General features: G+C 39.4%; 1 protein-coding gene across 1 annotated transcript in view; it reads right to left on the bottom strand.

Annotated features, from left to right (window-relative positions):
• Positions 1–825: 825 nt before the first annotated feature.
• The window catches only part of rerg (RAS-like, estrogen-regulated, growth inhibitor), a 36,691-nt gene continuing 25,502 nt past the window's right edge, over positions 826–12,014 (bottom strand). The window contains exons 4-5 of the mRNA XM_008401470.3: positions 6,912–6,985; positions 826–2,674 (exon numbers count right to left, since the gene is read on the bottom strand). Of these exons, the coding sequence (XP_008399692.1) occupies positions 2,264–2,674; positions 6,912–6,985 (485 nt within the window). The 3' untranslated portion in view covers positions 826–2,263. The remainder of the gene's footprint in view (positions 2,675–6,911; positions 6,986–12,014) is intronic.

Below are 12,014 nucleotides of genomic sequence, written 5' to 3'. Positions count from 1 at the left end.
GCGCTGGTCTTCCCTGCAAACACTTGCTGCTGTTCCTCACAGCTGCTACTGAACATTCCTATGGAGAAACCTTATGTACCCGAGTGCGCTTTCATGCACGCACGCATACATTAGCTTTTGATCATCACAAGAACTTTGCATTGGTTACCATTCAGTTTTCACCAGTTGTTAAAGACTAACCCTAAACCTGCATGATCTAAACTTGATCCACACCTTAGTTCTTAACTAAACACCTAAACTGGCTTAACCAAAGTACGGCACTTCATCTTATGGGGCCCAAAGGCAGGATCCTCATAGAGCAGTATCTATTGAAACAAATGGGCATTACAAGTTGGGAAATGCTAAAACACACACTTTCATACATACACACACACACACAGATATTCTCTTGGTATAAATTCAGGTGTGTACACCATGTTGGTCTGTGGCTGCCACTGAATACATCTCACTATTTAGCATCATGAACCTTCAGTGACGTTGTTATAATGCTCGTCACTGAAGTTTATCGTCTCTGTTTTCTCTCTTTCTGCAGGTGTAGAAGCAGATAATTGTTCTTTATCTTTTTTACCTCTCCTCACTTCCATTTTTTCTTTTTTCTCCTTCTCTGTGTCTATTGCATTTAAAATAAACACAAAGCAATTTCAAATTTTTATCTTTATATCAAGTGGGGCATTATATTGAAAGCTCTAACACTCCATTTGTGAAAGTAAATCTGTTCTGAACAGTACAAGGGAAAATGAATATATAAATAAATAAAGCCCATGCATGCAGTCATACATTCACATTAATGGTCACCAAAAATGCAGTTATTTTTCAATGGACAGGTTGGATACACCAGTGTTTAATTCCAAGTGTACAGCCGATTAGATCAAACAACAAACACAAACATTGCATTTAATAGATGCTGTTGTTTAAAGAGTAAACAGAAGGAAATCCTCAGAACGCTTCCCTCGTCGCTTCCCTTTGTATATTTACAGAACCTGCAGTCATGAGCTCTGACATGATCTGGACCTTTGCTTTGGTGCGTCCCAGACAAACACAGAGGGCCTGAGAGTCCGCTGCAGAGCCGAAGATCTTAATCCAACTTAGACGTATTTACTACAGAGCGGCTTTCAAGGACGGAGCCTCCATCCTTACCAGGCAGCAGATTCTATAAGATATAGTATCTTTTAAAATTTTATAAGATTCTATAAAATTCTTCTATAAAAAGAAGACCATGACCTGGACCAGGTTGTGGTCCAGGTCAGACTCTTTTCAGTTCAGCTTACACTTGAGCAGTGAAGAACACTGAGATCCGTCCTCATCAAGCAACACTCCTCTGAACTTGAAGTTGTTTTTATTTTTTATCTTTTATCACTGTTGCTAGAAGAGTTCTCATGTTTGTTGAAGCAGGTCACATTTATCCCACTGAGACCGGCTGCAATAAAGCAACTTTTAATCATGAACTCTTAGATTCCATGCATGTCACGTTGGATATCGCGCCTGCATCAGTTTCAGAAATCCCTTGGCTTACAAAATAATTTAAAGGGAGTTATAAAGGGAATTATGACCAATAAAAAGCCAAAAGACTCAACGAGGCATGTGTTCATTAACCAGTATCAGGTTTTAAAACCACTAAAGGTTTCCATTAAGCCGTTCCTTTAGATCAAAGATTCCAGAGAAGTTCCAGAGTTTGTTTTCTTTTTTGGCTGGATGGAAAACAGAGTAACACACGACTTGCATTCCCCCAACTGATGCTGTGGTGGTACACTGGTCAGGTGGTAAACTGACCTTTGTTCTTGCAACTACAAATTCACTTGACATGGTCAACTGACTAAACTAAAACAGAATCACTTCTCAAGTTTATTAAGGTTAAGCCTTTTTGAAATAAGAATATCGGGCCGTTCTGGAGTAAGAAATTGTTTTACATTTTTGTGTGAATGATGGTAAAACCGTCACACCTCTGCTCATGGCAGAAATATCTGAGCCTCAACATGTAACTGATATGCCATATTAAGCTACCATGTAACTCCATGCACTGAATTAGCTTAAAGGTTTGAATAAGGGAACATCAAGAACTCAGCAGACTGACGTCTTCTGGCTCCTCCAAAGAGAAGACTCATAACCCTTCTGGCTTCTTCAATGTCGATCAGTCATAGAACATGGAGATTCCACTAGACGTTGGCCACATGTCAGTCATTTTGCAGTCAGAAATTGTCTCAATTATTTCCATGAGAAAAATAGAACATTTCCATTTATCACTGGACACCAGCAGGAATCGTCCCTAGCTGCTTATCTTGGTCAGCATCTTGTTGATGGCTTGCTTGACGTGCGTGGTGGAGCTGCGGCGACGGGCCTTGCCCTGGACGGCTTTGCGGCGTCTCACCTCCCTGCATAGCTCGTGGAACGCCTCAGCCACCACGCCGCCCTCGTCGGCGCAGGCCGAACACTCGTAGAAGGCACATGCCATTTCAGCCGCCAGCCGCTCGCCTTCCTCTGTGGGGACCTGGCGGACGTGGTCCAGGTCGGACTTGTTCCCCACAAGCACTAGAGGGACGTTCTTTGGTTTCTTCACCTCCTCCAGGAGGGTTCGAAGAGGGGCTACCTCCTCGAAGCTTCCCCGATCTGTGATGTCATAGACAATGATGAAACCGTCGCCCCAGCGCATGTGACCTTCCTTCTGCTGGATGTCCTCCTGTGAAGAAAAAACATTACTGACATGGTCTTTACAGTAAAGGTACACAATCCGAGCAAGCCAAGACAACTTACCACTGAATCAAATTTGACCAAAGTATCCAACAATTACGTTATAGGTGTCTTTTGATTCCTGTGGCACCAATTTTGAAGAAACATATTTGTCAATAAAAAGTTTTTGCTCTTGGGTCAGGTTGTTTATCAGCCGTATCAAAATTTGTGTATTTCGCAAAACTGCAATGGAAACACTTTTTTTCGCATCATGAGTCTCAGCAGTTTGTATTTCTTTTCAGGCACTGGCCTCCTGGAACGTTTGGCTCCATCAGAGGTCTGAAAATGTTAAATCAATGGCTCTTCTATAAGATTCTATAAAATTATTCTATAAAAAGGAACTAACTCCTTCTGGTAACGAGGCTACTAGCCAAGCTAACTCTTAGCTAGAACAACCATCAGCCACACCCATAAAACTTCACAAAACATCAGATGTTTGGGTATCATTTCACTCTGTTAAATGCTAAACAGTAACTGTAACCTCCTTACTCCAGTACAGCAACAAAAATATGATTTTATTCTCATAGCCAGAAATGATAACATAAAGTTGTTATATGTTGTAAAGTAGTAAAAACTTTTTAGCTGTTATTGGTAAGCAAGGAAAACAAAAACAAAACAAAAACAATAGCAGAGCTAAGCATGAATCTCCCTTTATTGGTTCTGTTTGCAGACGAAACAAAGCTAGCCCTGCAGCAGAGTTGACAAATGCATAAAGCAGAGAAGTGGTTTTCTATTTTATGGACAAAATTTAATGAGTAAAATAAAAGCCGGGTTAGCGCACAGCTGACGTAGATAACTTCTCTTGCAAACATAGCAGCTGGAGACAAATAAAATCTCACAAAAATATGAAGGATGTACTCTTTCTAGAGACATGAATGTCAACAAAATACTTTCAGCTAGCGCATTGTTATAGGATCTCCTCTTTTCAGTTCAGCTTACACTTGAGCAAGGCTGGTAATGATGCACATTATCTTGGCAACTTTTTTTTAAAAAGAAAGAAACATTCTTTTTGTTTTGCTTTTAAGCAGAGCCCAGGCAGAAGAAACTCACCCAGGCCCTAAATCTCCCCATGAGCAATAAAATGCTCTTGTGCCCGGAGACACCACTTAGATTTCATGATCTCTCCTCCTCATCTCTTTCCAGGAAAGGCATTTCTTTAAGGAACCTAATCCAAGCACAATAAAACAGTTTATGAAACCCTTTTTATTCTTAATCCCTCGGCTACAAACTGAGCTCTTTGGATAACTTCTTCATTAGAACATGCAATTGTTGAAATCTAATAGTTCAGTTTAGATACAAACATAATAAAACTGTTTTCCTCTCCAGCATTTGAAATTATATCCAGTTGGAGACATTATATAAGATGGGTACTTACTTAGTGTTGATGAATTTTAAGCTTGTATAGTAGATGTAAGTATTTTCATTTTTGCATTATTTTCTCTATTCGTTTACTGATTCATGTACATAATAATTTGACCAGACTCTGCTAGAAGTTATTGTCATAACCCATCCAAGTGCTCAAATAATTCCCCCAAATTATTTAATTGAATAATTTATTTCTCTGGCAATAGAACATCTAGTGTGAAATGTTTAAAAAGCAAGACTTTGTTCCATGAAATCCTCTAAATGTTCCTTCCTACTGCTTATCAATATCTGGCTCCATTCATTTTAATCCCAGCAGATTTTACTGCTTTGTTTTGTCCTGCCAGATGTTTTTCCCCATGAAAAAGGGTTTTTTTCCACACAGATCTCACCATTCATGTGAGTCATACATGTCATTAGTTGATATTCAGAAATGAAAACTGAAGTGGTACTTCACAGTTTGCTTTACATTTGTAATATTGTGGCATTAAAGTTTTTTTTAATGAAGTCAAATTATCTCGAGCACAATTGAGATTTTTCTTTTTTTTTTTGAGAATGCAAATCATGTTTTAGTGAGGTGATTTTGACCTATTTTTACTCCGGAAAAAAAAAAAAAGATCTCTGAAAACGGAACGGTCTGAACTTAGGGGGACGAAGACGATGGGGGTCAAAGACAGCAGAGGGACTTACCTTCCAACTGACGGCACACTGACCATCAGACAGTGAACTAAATAAAATTAGTTTTTATCACAGATCGTTCATGATTAAACATGGAGGCTGATTATATTTCACACATGGATGTGTTGGTTTAGATAGCTTAGGTTTAATTTATCTAGCACTGAAAATGTATTTAAATGATTTGAAAGATTTAAGTGAGAGACAAAAAAAAACAAACAGAGAATGCAGATAATGCAGAAAATACTGTATAGCCAATATTTCAAAACCTCAAAACCTTCTCATGAACTGAATTCTGCAGCCACTTTAGGAACACATCTGCTCCAACTCCTGTAAGGAACGCTTCATGCAACTGATTCTCTTTTAAACCTGAGCATTCTGGTGTTTCTGGAGGAATCCTCCTCAACCAGACTGCCCAATCAGAGCGAAGGAGATTCCTGACATCCGGCGCCGTCTGGTCAGTAAACACGCAGGCCTCGTCCTAACGCCGGACTCAAAATAGCCCTCTCTGTAATGACGGAGAGATGACTGGGCTGAAGTGTCGCAGGGGAAATCAGCCTCCAGCAGAACACCTACGCAGCACTGCAGCATATTTATCTTCTCCTGAGGACTTACGCAAGCGCTCCCTCACGGTCGGAGCGAGGCAGCACTCCTGCTGGGCTGCAGGAAATTACCTTCCTGAAGGGCCCTTCACTTTCACATCCAACCAACACTCCTTCTAACAACTGTTGCTTCTCTCCAAGTAACAGTGCTCCACAGAGCACTTGAGGACACTTAGGCTCATATTATACACAGGTGGAGTATACACAGTGAGGCTAAATGTTCAGCTTAAAGCCAGATCAAGATCACGCCATCGGAAAAGGTCTTTAAATATGTCCTCTCATGGCTTCCATACAGTGCCTCAATCCAGTTTTTGATTTTGAGGCGCCGTCTGAGCTAGTTATCAAATAATGCCTGAAGCTGCGCTCATTATTTAAGTTTAAAAAGTTTTACAATATATATATAATAAGTTTAGTAACAAAAATCCTCAAACCCTTCCAACTAAAATAGTCTAACCAACAAACTCACTAAGGCAGTAACACTCAGCTAAACTAGGAAGCAAAGTTATTGATTAAAATAATAAATGATCAAAGCAAAGAGTAAAAATGAACAAGTGACATATAGTTTGACAACCATGAAAGTTAAAAAAAAGGGTTAATTTGATACATTTAGAAATGAGGCCAAATTACCATTCAAATTATTATTATTTTGCACCAAAATGTGTCAGAATAAAATATGAAATAACTCATAGAGTCAGAGTTCAGTAAACATGTAAATGTTGCAAAGCCATGATTATTAAGAAAAGTTTGTAAGGAAGTTTAAATTATCATCACACTAATTAAGATTAGCTTAAGACTAAATTACTGACAACAATGGCCTGTGGCCAAACAACCAGTTTACAATGCAAAGCAGAAGTAAGGATAAAATCATTATTTTGATGTAGGAATGTTTCAATAACTGATTTGCTGAATTAGAAGTCAATAGTCATTTAGACAACTGATTCTAAACGCATTAACCACAGTGGTGGAGTTTTGTTTAAGTTCTTGGCTGGAGCCTTCTCAGTGTATGGTGTGACTGGCATCTCAGTCCCCAGATGATGACAGCTCAGAGCCTCAGTGGTTAATGGGTTGGTTTTGTTTCCTTTAATCTGAAGGTTTTCAGTGAGACGTCTGAAACTGAACACAAGGAGGCGTTCCGATGATGATCCCTAACTCAGAAAAACTGGTTTTCAGTCGTCGTATTTCCATATTGTGTAATTAGGTGACCACAGGAAAAGAACTGTTCAATTACAGTAATAAAATGAACATGACGTTGACACGGTTGTAACGTCTGATAAAAACATTCTGACCCAGGGGCCCCGGTTTCAATCAGGCCGGTGAATGGTTTTGATTGGAGAGGATGCTGGAGCAATTATCCAATCAGACATTATTATGGTCAAAGTTAATAAGACAAGGCCGGGGTCAGATGTTCTTCAGTGTTAGATAACGGAATGTTTTCTTTTCAAGTAAATGTAGTATAAAGCAGGTGTACAAAACAGGCAGAGTGAAACTGATCCTCAAATTACATCACCCTGCTGTGTGTCTAAGTATTCAGTTGATAATTTATCCCACCTGGCCTGCAGTGTCCAGGATCTCCATGGTGACAACCTCATCGTCGATGCTGGCTTGGTGACGATACGTAGATTCTGTAGGCCACAAAAAAAAGGAAACACAATCAGATAGTTTTTTTATTTTCAGCTCTACTTTAAAAATTTCTGTTTGGTTATGACTCATCAGTAGATGGTGACAAATCCTGACGTGGGAGGAGAACTCGTCCTATTGCAGTTTTGAGTTGGTCAATTCAGAGAGAAGGAAATTATAATCACCACTGAAATGGAGGGGAAAATTCCTCCACAAGTACTTGTATTGACAAATGACACACAGCGCTCTCTTTGCATGTTTCCACAGTTTTTGCTTTTTTGTCACACTTAATGTTTGAGATTGTAGAATAAATGTTAAAATAAGACAAAGATAACCTGAGTGAATACAAGAAGCAGATTTCAAATGATTTCATTTATACAGGGAAATAGCTATCCAAAATACCCAGATATTTCTGCTATGTGCAGAAAAATTTTGTTTTTTTTTGTCATTTGCACAATAACTGAAAACAAAAAGATGTTTTTCTCTTAATACAGAACAGTCAGTTATTCCTACTTTGAAAATGTGTTTCCTTAATAAGACTGATAAGTGACACTGCTTTTGTTTACACACCATGACTGTCCATGTCAACTGAAAAAATGTGTAAAATACACATTTCTTGGAAAGCTGAATACATTATTGGGCACGTTATTTTTAGGCCTACAATTTTTCTTTCCCAGAACTTCTTTTTCACAGAAATTTTATTTACATAGATGTGTTTTTTATTAAATCAGTTTCGCCATAAGGGCCAAAACAGCGGGTCATTTATGCTGAACAATGTTGACTAAAGTTTTGCTGGGTGCCTGAGAGTGAGAGCCAGAAGCTTTTTTGAACTAAAAGTTGTGATTTCAGAGATGAAAATATTAACTTACTCCCTCTTTCACCACAGGGGCAGACAATCTAAACAATTGCAGAAAACATCAGCTGTAGACTGTTTTAAACTAACATGACTAAAGTACAATGTAGAAGCATTTTAAACCAATGGAATGTAACATTCTTCTTTTTTTTTTTTGGCTCTCGCAGCCTTCATTTGAAAGTGTTCAGACAGGAAAGTAGGAAATGAGAGAGAGGGAAGACATGCGGCAAAGGTCACCAGGCCGGGACTCGAACCTGCGACAGCCACATCGAGGACTGGGGATGCCTTATGTGATTTGTGCATCACCACAGCACCCCATGAAATGTAACATTATCCGGCTGAATAACTATCAGAAGATGAGAAGACGATTAGTAATTGATGCCCAAACGGCTGCGGTGGGCATCAGAGGGCTGGAACAAGCCCTAATCATAAACATTAGTTCCGCTAACACTAAAGCATTACACCAACACGGTATTTATGAAATAACATTAGCTCTGCTGTTAGCATTTTAGTGTGCCCTCTGCTGTGTGTGTGTTCTTGTAAATGCTACAAAAGAGGACCACTTTCACAACATCTACCAACACAGCGAGGTCATTAGTGGAGTGTGAGGACCTTTTCCTGGGCCTCATTTAATTATTTATTTATTTATTTATTCGCAGTTTCACTGCACTCTACTGGTTGGATTTTGTCGTCTGGTGTGAATTAAGTTTTGGTTTACATAGTTAGGGTTAGGAATATGTCTGGGTTACAGGCATAATTACACTTGTTGAAATGAATGGAAGTTGATACAAAGTCCTCAGTTTGTATAGAAATACGAGGATGTGTGTGTGTGTGTATATATATGTAATGATTTATTTATTTTCAAATTATGTTCTATTTGTTGAATTTTGGATTTATATCTTCTTTTGTTAAAGGATGGAGGGTCTTCTCTAGGGGGCCACAGAGGTCACCTTCCAGGGGTGGACACAGTCCCACTGTTCAAACTATAAACGAGGTAGCTTAGATCAAAATCAAACTCTCAAATCTAAATGTTGCAGCTGAATTCAAGACTAACTGGACTAGTCAATGTTTTTCAGTCATCATTGGAAATGTTTGGTTAATCTGTGTGGATTGTAGTTTCAGAATTCTGTGGTTCGCTAATAGGAGCAGCACCCGAAGTCTTATGCTAATGGAGCTTATCTGCTTCAGCTTTAAAGGAATTCTGTGTTGGATGTAATTAGCAATCATTTGAGTTATATTTGCATTTGTAACACCTCGAACCAGTCTCCTCTAACCTCCGACATCAACAGGGTTAGCAATTTAAAGATATACTCCGTGGTGCAGCTTATTAACATTTTCAAAATGTCAACTTCATAATTGACAGCATAGATTCTCAGAGCTGAGAAGTTTTAAATGTTTGATTGTGCACGCTTCCCCTGCTGCTTCCCAGGTGGAATTGGCCCTCCTGGAGACAAACTGCGTACCTGTGACGTAAATGAAATGTCACTGGGAGCCAGGGGAAGTAGCATGTGCAGCTGTTTGGCTGCGAGCGTGAGCATCACGCTGCGACTGCTGGGACGGCAGCCTATTTCAGGAGCCATCACTCTGTCAGCTGCAGTCGATCTAACCCTGTTTATTGTTTCTGTTACTCCTTTCAGAGCTTTTCAGGATTTAAGATGCCTTGGAATGATTTGGAACAAAGTGAAATATTTCCTGGAGGTGGGATAAGTTCAAGACAAACAAAGTGTCACTCCAGGCTCCATTTAACAAAACTACCCACAGTTCAAGTTGTTGATAAAGCCCACCAACACATCCACTCAGAAGCTTTAAATTATCCTTAGCTCGCACACGCTCCACAGTGCTTCCTTTTCCAAACTGCTCTCGCAAAAATTCCCCCTGAACTTTGGGAAGCTGCATAATGCAGCTGCTCTAATGATGTATAGCAGAGCAGAAGAAGCGCAGATTCCTCTGTGTGTGCCAGCAGATTAAACTCTGCTGGAGGATATGTAGAAACCAAGAACCATTCCAATATTGTGGCCATCTGCATTTACGATGGCAGCTGCTCCCCACTCTGGCACTTTAACTGAGACCCAGTTGGACATCTTTTTAGCATTTGTGCACACATGGTGGTGGTAAACACAGATCAAAAGATGGGATTTGTAAAGCATGCATTCTGCACTCTAAAACACATTAAGTATGATTTTATCAGACAGAATGGTCTGTTCATTGTCCAATTGTCCAATTTTTGGTCTTTTGCAAACAGAAATGTTTTTCAATGCTTCCCTACTAATTTGGATATTTGGATCTTTAACACAAATTTAAAAACAAGAAATTAAACATGCGAACAATAAAAAACTTAAGAACAAACCACTTTATAGTTGTAAATGAAAAATCTAATTAAAAAAGTAATTTCTGATGATGAATAAGTGAAGACACCCAAACATTTAGTTACATTACTATGATGAGAGCGTCACTCAGCAATTTAATGGGTTCCAAAGTGCCAACCTCAGAGATTTAGTCAAGAGCTCCTGACTGTTGAAGTGAGATCCAAAGACTTGATTCCTCTGTGTGGAAAACAGTCGACAAGATGAGAAGTTTCAGAAGTTTCACCTGTCAACATGCTGTTCAAGTTCAGCATCAAAACAGACCACATGACCGTGGTTGAAATTGATGGAAATTTTACTGTGTGTAAACTTCTAAATTTAAAGAAAGAACTAAAAAATAAGGGAAAGTTTAGTGAATGCAAATATCTGGTTTCAGCTGTGTGGTATTGGACGGGCGTGCTCCATTCGCTTGCTGCAGAGTTGCTTCACAACTTGGGTTTGACAGTACCATTACATTGCTGTTATGATGAACTTCCTGCTTATACTATATTTCAATATTTCAAAATCTAATTTACCTGCAGTCTGTAACAAATTAGAGCAAATTAAAGTCACATTCCACCAAATTAATGCTTTTGTTCTTTGTCAGTCTCAACAGCAGTTATAACTAATGGAGTGACTTCTATCACACTCTATGCTAGCAGATGTGGGGATATCCAAGGTTATTCTCTGTCTGTGGGAGAAAAAAACCTCAGCTCATCAATAACCCTAAATCAAACAGGTAGACAATAGAGACGGATGTTCAGCCGTAGCCACCGGCAGGCGCATTGAGATGGATGAAGCGGAGCCCCCTTTCTGGCAGCAATCTCCACTTTCTGAGATTGGCGGGCTGCACGCACACCCCCTACCTGTGTGATGTACTCATAATAGCATTTTAATAATGTTTCGACCACTTCATGGGTAATTTCAGCCAGAGAGTCTGATTGGTAACAGACACCCACCAGCAGTGCTGTTATTCCCATTATGGACGTCATGCTGGGCTTTCTTGGTCATGACGCCAACCCTTGTGGTAACCAAGGAGGCAGTTATTATTCTTTTCTTGATTTCAGCGCTTGGTAGGGTTACACAGCGTACACCCAGAATGAGGCTGGCACCCAGGACAACATTAAACTACTTTGGAAGTACAATATTGCTCTGGAAAAATAAACCCCTTGCCAGAGAAATATCACCTTAGTTGAATTTATAACCTCTAATACTTAAATCAAGTTAATATCTAAGCCATATTTGTGATATATGATGGACTGTAATGGCAATACGTTTGTGAACATTATGTGGTTTCAGAATAATGCAATAATTTCCTGAGTGCTGTGTGTTTTTGCAGCTGATTGCTCTTCATGTCACCAAATAAACTGATGTAGGATTGAAAAGAGCACTGAGGGAAGCATTTAGTGCCTCTCATCTGCTCTGTAGAGCCAGGAAATGAAAAGGGCCTAACAGATGAGACACTTTGTCTTTGCTTCACATAATTACAGTGGAGGAAAGCGATTTGACCAGCATCGTAAAGTGAGAGGGCCAATCTCGAATGCATTAATCCAGACTGTCTGATGTAAAAGCACATCGCTCTAAATCAAACACAATGCAATCCATTGTGTTTTATGGAAGTTCTATTTTGTGAATGCCCCCCTGCGCCCACCGGCCTCCCGCCTTTTTTGTTTTTTTGCACAAACTGAAACACTTTCAGGACGTTATATGGCAGAAAATATAGTGAAATATGTATAATATAATGTTGACTATGGCACTTTAGTTTTGGAGTTTTGGGGAAATAATGTAACAGTTGAAATGATGATATATCATGTGAGCGACTGTATAAATGCAAGTTTT

The sequence above is a fragment of the Poecilia reticulata genome, chromosome 23 (genome assembly GCF_904066995.2).
Source record: "Poecilia reticulata chromosome 23, P_reticulata-male-v2, whole genome shotgun sequence".
NCBI lineage: Eukaryota > Metazoa > Chordata > Actinopteri > Cyprinodontiformes > Poeciliidae > Poecilia > Poecilia reticulata.
The sequence above is the reverse complement of the archived record's forward strand: the minus strand, read 5'-3'. Positions and strand labels throughout refer to the sequence as shown.